The 17,152-nt window shown below is 38.6% G+C and overlaps 4 protein-coding genes across 7 annotated transcripts in view; all 4 read left to right on the top strand.

Moving 5' to 3' along the window:
- ken (ken and barbie) overlaps positions 1-4,769 on the top strand; it is a 43,144-nt gene extending 38,375 nt beyond the window's left edge. For all 4 annotated transcript variants that reach the window (XM_043413818.1, XM_043413817.1, XM_043413819.1 and 1 more), the window contains exon 6: positions 48-4,769. In XM_043413818.1, coding sequence (XP_043269753.1) covers positions 48-509 — 462 coding nt within the window. In that variant the 3' untranslated portion in view covers positions 510-4,769. The remainder of the gene's footprint in view (positions 1-47) is intronic.
- A 2,036-nt stretch (positions 4,770-6,805) lies between these two features.
- LOC122407530 (uncharacterized) lies at positions 6,806-10,056 on the top strand. The gene is made up of 4 exons (XM_043413820.1): positions 6,806-7,146; positions 7,723-7,853; positions 8,350-8,593; positions 8,883-10,056. The coding sequence occupies exons 1-4, from the start codon at positions 6,880-6,882 to the stop codon at positions 9,630-9,632; spliced, it is 1,392 nt and encodes a 463-aa protein (XP_043269755.1). The 5' UTR covers positions 6,806-6,879; the 3' UTR covers positions 9,633-10,056.
- A 706-nt stretch (positions 10,057-10,762) lies between these two features.
- Positions 10,763-12,904, top strand: LOC122407959 (apolipoprotein D-like). Its single transcript, XM_043414447.1, has 5 exons — positions 10,763-11,046; positions 11,603-11,724; positions 11,914-12,044; positions 12,266-12,445; positions 12,555-12,904. The coding sequence occupies exons 1-5, from the start codon at positions 11,040-11,042 to the stop codon at positions 12,697-12,699; spliced, it is 585 nt and encodes a 194-aa protein (XP_043270382.1). The 5' UTR covers positions 10,763-11,039; the 3' UTR covers positions 12,700-12,904.
- A 1,204-nt stretch (positions 12,905-14,108) lies between these two features.
- LOC122407960 (apolipoprotein D-like) lies at positions 14,109-15,458 on the top strand. The gene is made up of 5 exons (XM_043414448.1): positions 14,109-14,211; positions 14,351-14,546; positions 14,634-14,764; positions 14,885-15,064; positions 15,244-15,458. Exons 2-5 carry the CDS (start codon positions 14,424-14,426, stop codon positions 15,377-15,379), a joined length of 570 nt encoding a protein of 189 aa, XP_043270383.1. The 5' UTR covers positions 14,109-14,211; positions 14,351-14,423; the 3' UTR covers positions 15,380-15,458.
- The last annotated feature ends 1,694 nt before the right edge of the window (positions 15,459-17,152 follow it).

Here is a 17,152-nt window from a genome sequence, read left to right as displayed (position 1 = left end):
TATCGATCTTGAAAGATGTGACTGATGACGGATTCACATTATTCTAGCACGACAGGTCCGTCACGCCACCGGGTGGATCTCACAGGCCTCCGAGCGCTGATCCAGCATCGGCAGCGGGTCTGGAGCCTCCCTGGGGCGCTTGGACTTTACCACCGTCGCGAGCACCGCCACCGGCCTCGACGGACGACCCACCCAAGTCGAATCCAGTCCGGGAGTATCGCTGCTCGTACTGCGGCAAGCAATTCGGCATGTCGTGGAATTTGAAGACTCATTTGCGTGTTCATACGGGAGAAAAACCTTTCGCGTGCCGTTTATGCGTCGCGATGTTCAAGCAAAAAGCCCACTTACTCAAGCATCTGTGTTCGGTTCATCGAAGTGTAATTGCCGCCCCGGACAATACATTTACCTGTTGCTTCTGCTCGCTAAGCTTCGACAGCTTGCAGGAGCTCATAAGACATTTGTCGGGGCCGCACAACAATTTGTTACTCAGTAAAAATTTACACGACTAGCGACGGGGCTGAAGGTCGGTCGGCAACTTTACTCAAACGCCACCCACGGCGGCATTTCTCCTCATGCTTTCGCAGCGCAAACTCTTCTTCTTGCTCTCCTTTTTTATTTCCCGACGGACGTTACCACATCCGAGGAATAAGAGCAACGCGAATCACGTGACGGTGAGAGAAAACTTTGTGACCGCTGATTTTGTGCCATCTTGAGATCGAATGCACTAAGAATTTCTTCTCGACGCCTATGTGCGCACGGAAAATAAGTGGAGTCTGCCGGGACGACCTTTCACAGTGAATCATACCCGAGCATCAACGAATGCTGCAACTCGACGTTGATCTGAAAAAATGAGCGTGGAGTCGATAATTATTGCAAATATTCGGAACCAAAAGAAACCCCAGTGCCTCAATACTGTGCACCGAAGGGTTTTCATCGAGTTTTGAAAAACGTAAAGAGACCCAGAGGACCCGAGTCGATCCAACAACTACCGAAGATATACAAAGCCCTACAAATGTGTTAATATTCTAATGGAGAAAGTACCCGGAGGAGACGAGCAACGGGACGATTGATCAATCATCACATTATCCATTCGAGTTATCGAGCTCGATTCTCATGGAGTTTTCGGCAGTTCTTTTATCTCGCGAATATTTTTTTAGTTCCCACATACGTCTCGTTTACTTTGTAAATAATTTTACTGCTAGTTTAGACGTACATATACGAAACGTACATATATATAGACGTACAAATACGAAAAGGACATTATTATTTATTTAAACAGTTGCAAAGGGACCAACCTGACTTTCCACCGATTTCTGTCTTAGATAGTTTTTAGATAGTGCCCTGCCCGCGATCTGTATCAATCAAATAACTGTCGATGTGTATTTGGTTGAGTTAAATGAAGACGAACAATGCAGTTGTAAAAAGATTTATCGCCCCGACGAATATCACACTTGAATTTTTCCGTTCTCATATCGTAGCTTCAAACCATGGTCCACAGTTGGCCAAACTTCAAAAGAATTCTGAAAACAACGATCTGGGTTTAATTTCTGGATGCCAAATCAGTGGCGAATATGAATAAATTCCAATGTTGTGTTAGGAGGTTACAAAAATATTTGAAACCATTTTCGGTTTTTATTGGGAAAATAAATTTTGAGAATTGAGAAATTCAGTGTTGATATTACGTTGCGCGAGAGACGTTTGAGCATACATTGGGTCCGCATTGGTCGATTGGGCAGTGATTTCATGTGTTCATAGGCTTAAGCGCGTATGGGAGGTAACGCTCGCTTAGAAGAGCGTCGAATCATTATGTAGGCAGGTTAATCGATAATATGAATTAGAAAGAATAATGTTTTGTTTTTGTTTCTTTGCGAATCGTTGATTCGCAACCCGATTCGAAAGTTTTTCTTAGCGTTGGTTAGGTCGACGATTAGCTTTGACGCAGGACGTCATAACTAGATAAGCCTCGAGGTGCCTTTGAGAATTCGGCCTAACGTGGTATTTTTCCGAATCTTTGTAGTATTTTTTTCCCCCGTTTTTGATTATTTTCACTTTCTTTATCCCGTAAAAGCGCTTTTGTTCATACGATGACGAGGAGAACGTTCGAAAATTTCAAAAGCAGAAACGTTGTCGAAAAATTCTTCATTTTAGAGCGATCAACTCGTTTTTTTAAAATATTTCATAAGAAAACTTGGCGTTCGAAATGATCGCGCAACGGCAAAACCGTTCGGAAGATAACCGCGCGATGCCCGAGCATTTAACGTACAAATTTCGTTTCCCACACGTTTATTTTATTGTTTCGGATGCACGTCGGAGAAAAAAGTTATTTAAGAAAATTTCAAGCGAATTGCGTTGACGCTCGAACTATACGATTTCGTTATAGCGAAAGATTGCCGAGGGACTAAAAAAAGAAAAAAAAAACATGTAAATATATTTTTTCACGGTAGCGATAACGAAGATGTGTAACAAGAAGAAAAGGATAAATTGTGTTTTATTTTTCTCTCTGAAGAAATATAATTCAACCGAGGATATTAGTTTAATAATACGGAGAAAGTTTGATGATGAAACACAGTACAAGAATACGAAAAACTCGTCGTGCCGCATTGTACCCCAAGCAGAATGCATAATCAATAGAGCACATTAATGAATACAGTATAATTATTATATTTTGTTTTTTTTTTCTCCGCAGCAGTACACCAAAGATATGTTCGTAGGGCCGTGTTCAAGTGGACAATCTAAATAAGTTTGTTTTCTCGTTTGGTCGAATACGAGAATCTCAGTGAAAAAACGACTACGAAGTGAAATTGTATAACGTCGAGACCGAATACGACGAAAGAGATTAATTGTTTTGCGAGACGGAGAGATGAAACAAAAAAACGATAAAAAGGAAAACGTGAAAAAAAAGAGTTGTCGAAATGTCGAGACCTGAACCCTTGTACCGAATTTAAGACGATGCCTACGACAGATCGCTGTACACGCGTAATTAATGAAACGATTAGACGATAATAAACTCTGTTAAATTCCCCCCTCCTCCTTCTTTTTCTTCTTCTTCTTCTTCTTCTTTACTGATCCTCCAACCTCTCCTATCCTCTCTCGCGCCGCCTTCCCGCCTCTAATGCACTCTTGTTCTTTTATTAGCTTCTGAATCCGCCTGTGTGTTTCCTGGCTCCGATTCGTCACACGAAGAAGCCTGTGATGCTAAATTCGAATTCCCGTTTTCACTATTATTTTGTTCTCCTTCATTGTCTCACACTCCGAATGAATTATTTTCATCTTTTTAAGGGGATCACCCCGTGCGACTGCCGAATTTTTTGGATTTTTTTCGTAATTTTTTTACGACGAGAAAAAATGAAACATGGACTTTTGAAATTTGAAGGGTTCATTTATTGGCACTTCAACTCTATGATAGAATTTTTTAACTCTGATATATCTCGGGTACGTTCGGCGTAAAACTACTCCACAGGGACCCATATCTTTCTCCATGGTCTCCACAGCTTCGGAGAATTGGTTGATCTGCGATCAACAAACCAAAAAGCGTTTTGATTTGTAAAAGAATGGCTATCGTCTGAACGAAAATCATACAGAAATATTAAAAATTGAAGGATTTTTGGGCTTTGAAAGATTTTTGAAAATTGAAATGTTGTGTTTCAAAGTGCGAAAGTCCTTCAATTTATAATATTTCTGTATTATTTTAGTTCAGTCCATGGAGAAATGCGTTCCCGTGGAGTAGTTTTACACCGAATTTACTCGAAATATCAAGATTTAAAAATTCTATTGTGGAGTTGAGATACCGATAAACGAACCCTTCAAATTTCAAAAGTCTATGTTTTTTTTCCTCGCCGCTAAAAAAATCGCGACAAAACCCCAAAAAATCATATTCTCACTCCTCGAATAGTATTTCAACTCACGTCGCAATACGATTCGCTCCATATGTTGAGTTTCACATAGCTGAATTAGCGTGTGCTGACGTTCCACAAAAGCTCTTTCTTCAATCCCTTTAACCCTTCGTTATGAACAGAAAGCAAAAGTATCCGAAACAAAGACGATAGTAGCAATAAAAGCTCGATAGCCAGGAAAAACAGCCAGCACAACAGTGAACGCAATGTGATACTAAATGATAAATAATATAATTATTGTTTAGCGCGCGCGAATTCTCGTGGCGGGCACGAAAACTTGCAATTAGCGAACCGTGGTGATTTTTTTAAGCCCTAGCTTTCTTTCGGACCTAAGCGCACTAGATTAATTATGAATATTTTTATTATTACTATAAAGATAGATTATTATATATAGATATATATATATATATATATATTTTTCTGCTGCGTCTGACGATTGTTTGTCAGCGTGAAGTTTTGTTGTAAATATTACGCACCGAATCTAGCCCAGATTTCCATCCCTACTGTGTTTGTAATTTATGAATCAATCATCAAAAGATGATAAATTTGACAATAATTCATAGTTTACTCAATCATCGAGATCTGTACATACCTCTGATAATGAATACGTTATCGGTGAAATTAGGATGACACGACAGTGCAGTTCAATGCTCGTGAAAAAAAAAATCAGGTTAGACGAATTTTTCTCCCCCCACCTGCCCATCCGTTTTCATTTCCCCTTTGTAATATTCTTACCCTTCTTCTTTCTGTTATTTGAAAATCTGGGCGAACGATGTAGTTTTTTTAAGCATCATTCTCGAGCGGAAGCAGCGTCTCCGCGTGCTTTCTTAGTTTTCACAGTTTTAAGGAGAAATAAATTAATTGAGAAATGAGGAAGGAAGCTGTATAAGAGGAGCGATTATTTTCCTGCACATCGATCCTTTCTTTTCGAATGTTAATCCAAATCAAAGTCAATGAAGGTACAAAAGTTTTAAATATGAATAATTTCAACTATACGTTCGCCAGTGATCACAAGAAAATATAAATCTAAATTTTCCATCTTAGATACCTCCGAAAATTTATACGTTTGCGACGATCTCAAAGTTCAATCTCGACTGTAAAATCGTGAGTAAAAAGTCCCATAATCCTCGCCGCTTAATGGTTTCGAGGCACTCGGAACGTCGTCGGAATTTCTACGATCAACAGGTTTCCTTTTAAAACCTCTCCTCGAAATTTATCAAGAAAAAGAAAGATGAAGCGAGGATATGAGATGAATATTTTTCTTGGAACGGTGTTGGTGCTTGGTGATCCGAAGAGCGGGTTACACAATCATTGTTTATAAGCCTCGAGACGATCTGCTCGAACCTGCAAAAGATTTTGTCGCCCTGGGGTCCGGTTCTTCGACATCAAGGGGAGAGAAAAACCCCTCCTCGCGGAGCCTCGTATACGATTACGAATCTAACGGTTTGAAGTTTTACATTTGTGAGAAAAAAAACTTCGATGAGAAGAGGGAAAAAACGATGTTCTCGAAGAGAACCCGTTAACGCTTGTGGATGTGTGGTATAGAGGTGGTCTGGGCTTAGCTCCAGCGAGCCGTAAGCGCGTATTCAAAGCACATGATTCTCTGCCTCGATCCAAGTCTCTCGGAGAATCGGAGCCAGAGTTTCGAGACTCGACTGTCGCACGATAAATAATTAATGATCTTCTGCGTACACAGTCCCATTTTTTCGATACGTTTTCAGACTCGGAGAATCGTCTAACGACGAAAAGCTTGGAACTCCAACAACGAGAACTCAATCACGTAATTTGTACTTTAAATGCGAAGAAGACCAATCTGAAATTTATCATTTTTAGAGTAAATACCAGCGTGAGTCCTGAACGCTTTTTCGAAACAAAAGAAAATTCTATGCATCGGTAACATTTGCAGGTTTTTCATTATTGACTGCACGAAATATCGAAATCGAAACTGCACAATCGAGGTTTTTTGCCCGTGCGGTCACGAGAGAAAGGATCCAACATTCATCTCTCAGATGCAGTCGTATTGCCAGTTTTTTCGGCAAGCTCTAAGTGGTTGCTTCCTTTTCTGAGAGTGTTAAGATAACCAGTAAACGAGTCAAGGGAATCGGGAGAGCATTTAAGAGCGGAAGTATGTAGAGTGGCGTTCGAGAGGGAGAGAAAAGCAGGAAAGAGTTTACGAGGAAAGGAAGATTTTTAAAACGGAGGAATTTTATCACCACTGTTCTCAACATGTGCGGGAATGATCGTTGCTGCATTCGCAAATGAACGAAGCGGATACCGAACACTTTGTCTTGACAATGACTCCAGAGACCACAGAAGGAAGACCATCAAGAGGTTTCTATTAATAGAAAATATTCATGATGATTATTGTCGTCGAAGTTGATTGCGGCTTCAGAGCAAGTGCAAGGGGTCGTCGGACGCGTGGTCAGCAATGTTGAGTTAAGGGCATTAAGTTTTCTCATCTATGAAGAGCTGAGAAGCATACGATCGGCACGAATCACACTGTGACACTTGATTCGTGATTTAATACGCCCTTTGTATATTTACGATGAGACGAGATGTGTGCAACTCTTGCCAACGTATCTTTCTTCCTTATTATTCCTCGAATACTTTGGACCTAACAGGGGGGACAGGTATAATAATACTTGTTACGGGTACGAGCCTTGAAGAGACGCGAGGCTGGACCACCGCAGCAGACTATGAGTTTGTTGACCAATGGATATCATCCTCGCCTGCGGGATTTTGCTCGTTTCTTCTTTCTTCTTCCATCCTCTTTCTTTTCCTGTTCTTCTTCTTCTTCTTCTTCCTCCTTCTCCTCCTCCTCTTCTTATTCTTCTCCGTGTGCTTATTTTTCTTCTTTTGGCAACGAAAGGTTCAAGCTAACGCGATGTGTCGTCGGGGTACCGTAAGTTAAGAACACCGCGACACACTCACACGTTCATTTATAAATGTGCATTCAGCCTGTATATATAAATAAAAATGGCGTCGGATGTCGATGAACGCGCTGCCCTCGGGTGTACCGTGTAGAGGTGGAGTAAACTTTGCTCACAGGGAGGGGGAAAGAAATGTCCGGTCATCGCACCTGCCCTATAATGTATATAAGGAACGGGGTTCGTCGATCCTTACGCCAGAACGTCCAGAAATGCTGAAGAATATCCTTTTCGTAGTGTCAGCTCTGGCTATTGCCAGGGCACAGATCCCGAGCCTCGGATGGTGCCCCGAATACGTCCCGATGGCCAACTTCGACATGGGCAAGGTGAGCTGATTTTTTGTTCCTTTTAATACTTTTTTTTTTAACGAATCCCTGCGGAGTACGAAAAGTTGGATTCGGACCAATACTTAGGTGCCATCTCAGCAAAGAATCGCACGCACTTAAGGATATATTGCACAGGCGATACAATGTTGCCATGCTAAACCATGCTAAAAACATAAAAAAATTCAAAATGATCAGAATTTTATAAAATTTCGTGAACATATTCTTTAGTGCCAAATTTGACAATACAAATTTTTTAAGATTTTTCTTCTGTGCAGTTATCGAGTAATTGACCACTAAAGTTCACGTGTATAAGCATAGCGTTTCCATATATATAGGTATACATTCCGGGCATAAGAAATCTGCTTTAATGCGTAATTACTTGATAACTAAACAGAAGAAAATTTTGAAAAAAAATTGTGTTTTCGCACTTGATGTTGAAGAACATTATCACGAAATTTGATCAATTTCTAATTATTTCGACTTTTGTATCATTCACCCTTAAAGAAAATATGATCGTTGCAATTTTGTGACGAAGCGGTCACATCAGTTTTCACCTTTTTTTGCGCTTGCTTACAGTTCCTCGGAGTTTGGTACGAAGCTGAAAGATACTTCCAGATCTTGGATCCAGTTTCGCGGTGTGTGAAGGCAAACTACACTTTGGGACCGGATGGCAAATACCGCGTTAGCAACGAAGTAACCAATCGATTGTAAGTGAAAAGAGCAATTTATTATTGAATCAAAGTGAATCAGTGAATGAAAGACAACATTTTTAAAGCTCATCGATCAATGTTGGGTCGTATTTTGTTCTGTGAGGATCGCTAAAAAAAATATGACAGGGAGTGATCACGTGAGAAAGTAATACTCATTCGCTCACAATGAAACTCGAGACATTTATGTTTAAGCGAATCGCTCTCAGAGATTCTTACAAGAGCGTTTCCAATTGTTTTTTAAATTAATTCTTTAAATTAAAAAATATTAACAGAAGTTCAGAGGATATCGCAAGTTGACATATTTTTTATTTCATAACATTTCATTTTGAGGAAATCTTTCGTCAATAATTTAGATGATTAAGACTTTGCAGTAAGTATGTAAAGATATTTGTCCAAATTAAAAATCGTTTGCAGCGTTAACAAATAATTGTGGAATGGATTTTTTTGAAACGTAGTCTTAACGGATGAAAAAATTTATTGATTTTTTTCACAGTACCGGAGTCAAGAGGGTTCTGGAGGGCGAAATACGTACACCTTCTACCAAAGCCGAGGAAGGTAAACTGCACGTAGAATACAAGGCACTACCATTGACCCCGGAAACTCAATACGCTATTCTTGAAACTGATTACAAAAATTTTGCTGTGATGTGGAGCTGTTCTGGTCTCGGACCACTCAGCGCCCAGAATGCCTGGGTGATGACCCGAGCACGCAGACCGGAAGGTCCGGTTTTGCAATCGGTACGTTTTTTACAAATTAATATCAATCTACCAATAAACCTTCAACTCAAATAATTTTACCTCTGTAAAGTGGCAAATGAAGGCAAAAAATGATAGAAGAACGAAAAAAAAACCAGTCCTCAGTGCAATCAATTAGAAATGAACGAAGTGAACAATTAGAAATTTCATTTCGTTCATTTCGTTGGAACCAACGATGCAGACTTCGGCCTAAGCTTTTAGAAACTAACAAATTTTCCGCACCACGAGAAAATCAGTCGCATTATCATATTTTTTGTCTATTGCATTACAGGCTTATGGAGTCCTCGATAAATACAAAATTTCAAGAACGTTCTTCATCAAGACGAATCAAGAGGATTGTTCGAGCTTCGATGAGGGTCCTCCGGCGCCGAAACCCTCGGAGAGCTTAACAACAGAAGCCCCGGTAGTTGAGGAAGCAGGAAAGAAAATTGTTAATTTGCGCTCGGCACTCGTACCCGAAGAAGAGGCAGCCGATGAGAAACCCGAAGCATTGGCGGACACAGTTCCGGAACCAGAAAAAGTAGCGGACTCGAACGCAGAAAACGTTAAGGTGCCCGAGGTGCGGAAAGAGGTAAACAACGTAGAACCAGCCGTGGAGACTGCACCGTCCTCGGTGCCCGAAGTAATTCTCAAAGTTGCCGATCGAGCTAAAGACATTGCGAAGAAAACGATCGACGATGTAAAGATAACTTTTGAACCGATCAAAGAAACCTTGCAAAAACCAGCAGAAAAATTCGGAGAGGCTCTGGAAAAGCCGATTGAAAATTTGCAGCAAACTTTCGAAAAGCCGATTGGAAATTTGCAGCAAACTTTCCAAAAGCCCTACGAAACAATCAAAGAAACTTTGCAGAAGCCCTACGAATCGATCAAAGAAACTTTGCAGAAGCCCTACGAAGCGATCAAAGAAACTTTGCAGAAGCCGATCGACAGAATCAAAGAAGCAGCCACCGCTACAGCACCCAGCAATAAGGACAAAGAACCCGAGCCATCCAAAGAGCCACTGGCTGAGGAAAGGAAATAACTGAGCAAGAGAGCCATCTGATGTGAATACTGCGGATAAGATAATCGTCGGCGGATTTGAAAAAAAAAAAAAAAAAAAAAAAAAAAAACAAAAAAAAACACGACTCTGGCATAATCCCAAGTGATCAATCGAGAAATTGACGCGAATTCTCAGACTCGTAGCGGTTTTCTGTATCGCCCATGATCTCGTATGTCAATTAAACACACGAGGCAGGAGAACGAACAACCAGTCTCGTCTGAGGATTAACAGTTTTTATTATTATTGTTCTATTTTATCGTTTCAATATTTACCTTAGTGATGGAGAGAAAGGCTGGATGGAAACAATGTATTGAAAAAAATATAGTTGTAAGGAAAAAACGACGATGTTATTAATGTACAAACGAAAAATTGAAAAAAATTGTGAATAAATTGTTACATAAAAATATGGATCGCTTGCATTCTTTCTGATGCACTTATAATATAGGCTAACCATATCGATAAATAATTTATGAAAGCTTGAAGTACGATGAAAACGAATAGTGCATTCAATGGATATTTCATGATGACTCGGATTTCAATGGCGTCCGATTAACCCCACCGATAGACCCATAAACGTAGTACGAAAAATTCGATATAATAATTTAAATCGAGCAGCAACACCGTGCATCGAAAATTTTCGTGGCTCGTATAATGTGTTCCTGTTTCAAATGACGCAAAAGAATTCGTCACAGGTCTGTTTCATCGATAAATAATCTTGTGACTCCCAGTCTAATGATAATTTCAAACAATACTGGAGAAAAATTCTTATCGTAAAGAATGAAGCCGATTGAATCGGATTATCTTGAGGATGCAAAGAGTTGAAGCCAGACATCGAATTATCACGAAAAAAAAAACATAATGAATAATGAATGTCGAAGCATCAGTAATAAGAATCAATAACTATTTAAATGCATGCATGATTGGACACGCAATAATTTCACGCTGAGCCAGGATTGGCGAATTCGATCGTCGTACTTGGGTTTCTTGAACTCTGAATACCGTTACTGACCTACTAACTGAAAAGCACACACTCCTCTCTCTCTCTCTCTTTCTCTCCCTCCTTTTCTTTCGCTCTTTCTCTCTCTTGCTCTCGCTTTTGCTCATCTCATTCGTCTCGGTCTGTCTTTTTCTCTCCTATACCAAAGAAAAATGAGCAAGTTCACCACCTTCTCAAGGTCCATACGACGAATCGAGTTCGTCGGATTTCCAAGGCCAGTCATCGACACGCATCACCAACGGAAAGTTCAGGTGTAAAAGGGATCGCGTAACAGGGATCGCTTATAACATACGTAAACACACGATATTTGCTACGTAACTCATTATTCGTCTCTGATTGAAACGTTCAATAAAGAGGACTCGTTCCGGGATTATAAGGTCATAATTAAAATCATGACAGGTGAGCAACAGTTATAGCCAAAATGCTCTCTTATGAAATATTCATTTCGAATGAAATCGTTACGATGATAAATCGTGAAATTGATGTTTTTCGTTGCACTCGAGGCAATTATCTGAAATGAAAAACAATCGAAAAAAATAATCATTAACGACGATCGAAAAAAAAGAAGGAGAATAAATTTTGTCAATATGTATTAATCGATTGTGCAGACGAGTGTGCCACGCGCCGAAATCCGACTGTTTGATTTGTCGCGTCCCAGATAAGACACATCCGTAAACGATAATAAACCGTTGTCGTGAATTCAATATCAATTGGGTAATTGAAATGAAATGATTAATTTTTTAATTGGTCTGATGACGACTCCATTCGAGAGAATCCGTGTGCAAAAAAAAACATCCATTTCTGGAGATATTTCTATAAAAATGTATAAAGTTCATCCCACTTTCGATAAAAATTTGAGAAATTATTTCTTCCACCTTCCACCGAAATGCAATAGGCCTTTTTCAGATCTGCCGCAAGTGCCAGGACCGTAATTTGTTTTTGATACATTTTCAAGGCAAACTCGTGCTCCGGATTTCTCTGCTGACACTCTCGGTCACGGCGGGAGTATTGGGAGTCGTGCCGGATTTCGGGCCATGTCCAAACGTCAAAACGGTCGAAAACTTTGATTTCCAAAGGGTTAGTCATCGTACTCTCCGTACACGCGCCTCCTTAAATATACCCGAAGAGTAAACTTTGAAACCGTTTTATCGTCCAATACAAAATCTGTGTAAAGCGATAATTTCGTTACTCATCATCTTCTCCAATAGCTCCGTCAGCCCATCATTCATGCCGGTGTTACACTTTTATTTTCTATGACAAACACAGTTTTTGGGAAAATGGTACGAGGCCGAGCGATACTTTTCGATATTGTCGGTCGGCACCAAATGTTCAATCTCGAACTATACGATGAGTGAGGAAGGTACGATTCGGGTGATCGAATCTCACGTTTCCACGATGTGAGTTTTATCACGAAATTTAATATTTTCCTATTTCAATGTTGCTCGAATGTTTCATTTGAGAAATAAAAAAATAATTAATACGATCCATTTTTCCAGTTTTAACGTCGAATATAAACTAATTATTCTCGATGTTAGTTTTCGTAAAGATCATAATTTATCCAATTTTAAGCATCATTGTAATAGTTAATTGAATATTCTTTTTCAAATTTGGAAACAAGATCGAAGGTCGAGTCGAGTGCGATCGGGCGTGTCGAGCCAATTGGAAAAAGTCACGAAGCAAAGTACTACGTGAAATTTGACGCGGTAGGAATTCCATATGCGATGCCGTACTGGGTGCTGGGAACAGATTACGATAACTATGCCGTCGTGCACAGTTGCGCGAACATTGGACTCCTGAGGTGAGTTTAACGATGACCATTCCACCGTGTTCGGATCTTTAGGAATATTCCGATTGAAAGACGGGGACGAAAAGCACTGTTTTAATTGTCTGATTTATGCCCGATACAGTTTCAAGAGCGTCTGGATTTTGACCAGACTGAGACAGCCACGTATCGCAGTGCTCGAAAACGCTTATCAGATTTTAGATAAAAATCAAATAAGCCGAGCGTACTTGTTCCGAACCGATCAGAAAAATTGTCCGGAAAATCACTAACGAGTCATGGATCCCGACAACAAGAAGAGTTCAACGGTTTCGGATGCTAAGGCAGAATTATATTCCGGACCCCCGGAAAAGGCTATTTTTATGAACTTTTAATAATAGATTATGAATTAATATATTGATGTAGGGTTCGTTAGGCTTAAATAAATACACTCTTGAGATAGTTTAAAAAATTTTTTATTACATATTTTATGCGCTTTTAGCATGCAAAAACACTATTCGAATACAATGCCTCGACCAGTGCGCTGGTGTTGAAATATCAAAAATGTATAACCTGACGCAGAATAATGTTGAATTCATAGATTCGATATATTATCACTGGCAACCGCCAGCTAAACTAGAATTTTTAATGCAAAAATAACAAAATAACGGTAAAAAAAAGAAAGGAATAAAAATTTGCATATTTTTTCATAGTTTTCTGCCATGAAAAATAGTAAAAATTAATATTTTTAAATAACCGTAGTTCAGCGCGTTGCCGTAGATACCTGGAATAAAAAATTTCGTAACAATGGGCTCACTACTTTTGGGAAAATTTAGCACCAAGTGGTGTGAAAAGTACAGCTGGGATTGTTCGAATCCATTAAAAATTAGAAGAGAATATTCTTCAATATATTAACTATCAAAAAACGTAAAAAAAATCGATTTTTTACCATCTCAAAGTAGCCTCAATCTTAAATTCTGATTTTGTATTGATTGCTATGACTATTTTCGAAGTTGTATAAGAGGTATTAGACAAAAAATATGTATTTACCCTCTGATGTCATTAGAGGGCAAGCAACAATGTGGTAGTTCAGTTTTTCCATCGTCCTGAATGCCCAAACAGGCGAACTAGTGTTGTCCATGATTGTTTCAATTTGGTACGTTTCAAAAGTCTTGGGAAGAAGAAGTATCAGCAGAATTGAATTAGTCGCTCAAAGAGAGTGACGTAAATGATAAGAAAAAAATAATTTGGATGAATTCATAAAGCCGATACTGGGGCGTGTAAAAAGTCACGTCGGTTAACTGCGCACTCGGGTGAAAAGACGTTTTTCACCCGAGTGTAGTCGCTTCATGTATGAATTGGCTTTAATTAAATATTCATATTAAACAGGTGGTTTCCATCAACTGAGCTCATTAATGCTCGATTTTTCGACGAAATTCGAGGCGTGTCGATTCACATGTTGAATCAAGAAGACAATTTCAATCAACGGTAGATTTTTCTTCAGAGCTGCATGACTGCAAGGCAAGCTGGTGACGAATTTATAGAAAAATAAGCTATAACAGGAAATATTTCCATGTCGATTGCTACGGTAGCATTGACGTGACCGTTTTACTGACGTTTCATTGATGTTTAGAAAAGTATTTGCTCTGCGTTATCAGCTAATAACCGTATTATATTGATTTGGTGTCAAATTAGAGAGCGTATGTGATTCATCGAACGTACGCATTTCGAATAAAACTTTCCGGGAGCTATATAAACCGAGGGAACATTCGATTTTTCTTTAGTACATTCTGATCTTAATTCAGGTAAAGCATACTTCAATTTATCATAGCTTACGAATTAATACGACTTTTTTTCGAGCCAATCTGGTTAAAGAAAAAAGAGTCTTGCGGTAAACTGCTGTTTTTAATATAATTTTAATAAAAGTTCATTTTTATCTTCCAGACCAACGAAAGCGTATATTCATTCGTTCAATTAAGCCTTCGTCGAGGAATCGGTCATCAAATTCTTTGTAACAATGATCTCTGCAATTCTGGTTTTGAGCCTTCTAGGCGTATCCGTGCCCGCTGCAACTTCACAACCATTATCATCAGTTTGTCCAGTAGCGATGGATACTGCTCCGAATTTTGACGTACACCAGGTAAACGCTCTCCCTAATATTCCATTCCTTTTCCATTGGAAAAAACATTGAAGATTTGAACTGATTATTCTATTACTCATATTCCAGTATACTGGAGTTTGGTACGAATATGCAAGATTTTTCGACCCAGCGCAGACAGGTGTCAAATGCGTTACCTCCCAATACATCTTTAACGAAAACGGCACCGTAACCGTGTGGAATCGTGGTTTCGATGCTTCGTAAGTAAAATTGCTTTTTATTTCACTTGCTCGATTGGTTTGATCGGTTGAAACTTGAACATAAAACCAGTCAGCAGAATAACAAAGGTTATTTCCATATATTCGAATATTTATTTTCAGAACGAAAGTACCGAAAAGTATGAATGCAATTGGTAGGATTCCCGACTCGTCCGATGCGTCCAAATTCAAAATCAAATTTCCTTATTATCCACACATGCCGGAGGCAAACTACTGGATTTTGGGAACTGACTTCGATAACTACAGCGTTGTTTTTGTATGCAAACAACTCAAAAACTCGACGTAAGATTTCAAATAAATGCTTTAAGTACTTCTCCTTCGAGACCTTGCAAATGTGAAAGTCTGGTTCGATCAAGTGTGAATGTTGATCGCGGGTTTCATGTATTTTTTTCGTTCAATTTAATATTTCTTGCAATTTTTCTTCTCAAGCAAAATACATGGTTAATTATTCGTTCTTTCAGCCGAGTTAGATCATGGATCTTGACCAGGGACCGAAAACCTTCACAGGAGGTCATAAACGCGGCTAAAAGCGTTGCCAAATCCCACATGCTCGACACTGATCTCTATTTAACAACTGATCAAACAGGATGTGAATAACGAGTCCCATCTCTTCACAGAAAATTGGATAAAACATGTTTTTGTATTATTTATTATGCTATTTAATCGTGTTGAGAGTCGCGACGCTTGACAGAGTCGAAGTTATAACTAAATAAAATATTTATTGTTTCACTTATTCTGCGTTTCGTATTATTCTCTTCGGATTCCGACGAGTAGAGCTAAAAATAATCATCGTGTTTAGTTGTGGTCCGAAATTAGTGAACCGTTATTCCGACAGTCAAAATATGCCACACATTTTTTTCGCTATTCGTTGAGTGGATTAGCCAATGAGGAAAATCAAGCTGCATCAATCTCGCATTTGGACTCCAGCGATTAGTTTACAAGCGCAACTCCATTTCGGATAAGTACTCCACTGCACATATGCGGCATTATTTCTAGTACTCTAACTCTATTGTTAAAAATTTTTCATCGGTTCTTTACCACGTGCAATTTCGTGAACTCAATTTTTCATCGGTTATTCCATAAACTAATTGACGTTTCGAAATAAAGCGAATTTTTGCTCAATATCATATTTTTTTTATCACGAATCATTCCGAAATGAACATCCGAATAGAAATTTTCATAGAACCCATCGAGTATACTAGATTGTATTGATAAAGATACTAAGCATTGTATTGAGAAAGATACTATGGCATTGATAAAGATACTAAGGAAGTTATATATTTTCTATAGTCGTAATAGCATTGTTAAGGTATTCCATTCGCAGGGCCGTATTTTTTGGTGTCGCAAACTAGGGCACTCGAAATTTGGACTGATTCCTAATCTCTGAGAAGTCGCTGTTATATGGGAAAAGCTTCTGCTTTTGCCATTTTTCCAACTTATATCGTTAATATCTCTTTTCAATATTCGATAACTCTTTATTTTTATTGTCGCTATGGATTCCTTACATTTTTTTCTATCCTCGAGATAGTTTTTATCAGGAATTTAGAGATATTCAGTGTATTAATTATTGAATAGAAATGTGGTGATGATGGATTCTCCATAAGCTTCCGTAGAAATTTTACGATTTTTGACATTTTAATTCTTCATTAAATGGTCGATAACCTGACCTGAAATTTCGTCAATCTATTCGGATGCAGTTGTACTTTACTGTAAATTAAAATCAATTTTTTGTAAAGATTTCGGGTTCGTGAAAGGAATACCTTAAAGAAAGACTTTATTGTTACTGCGACAGAGTTCATGCGAGACTTCTGTTCAATCCAATTTTTGTCATGGTTCGAAACAATTATTTATGCTGAGAAAAAAAAGTCATTGGAGCAACTAAATGTGGCATTACGGAGTGTCAATGAAATATATGAGCATCACAAAGTTAAACATGATGAAACGAATAAAATAGTTTTAGATCAAACTGCAGATGCATTCTCTCCGAAAAATGAAAGATAAAAATAAAGATATGAAATGATAAATGAAGAATACTCTTCCAATGGCGCATTAATTGCTATTAAATCAACAATTTTGTTATTATTAATATTACAATTTGTTATTATTAATGTTAGTATTAAATCAACAATTGCTAGTAGTAATTATTGAACGTACTTTTGGCTACGCCTCTGCCTTCATATTGCACATGCCAGGAAATCCAACTTTCGGGCCTAGGGTCGTAATATACTATTCTCAATGTAGGAATGAACGATTGGGTGGGATTCAATATGTCGAACAACTGAATTGTAGAACGGTCAATATTTCGAAATCTTTAAAGTTATGATATCAGTTTGGAGAAAAATAAGTAATTCGAAATTCTTATTCCCGATC

Source organism: Venturia canescens, chromosome 3 (genome assembly GCF_019457755.1).
Source record: "Venturia canescens isolate UGA chromosome 3, ASM1945775v1, whole genome shotgun sequence".
NCBI lineage: Eukaryota > Metazoa > Arthropoda > Insecta > Hymenoptera > Ichneumonidae > Venturia > Venturia canescens.
The sequence above is the reverse complement of the archived record's forward strand: the minus strand, read 5'-3'. Positions and strand labels throughout refer to the sequence as shown.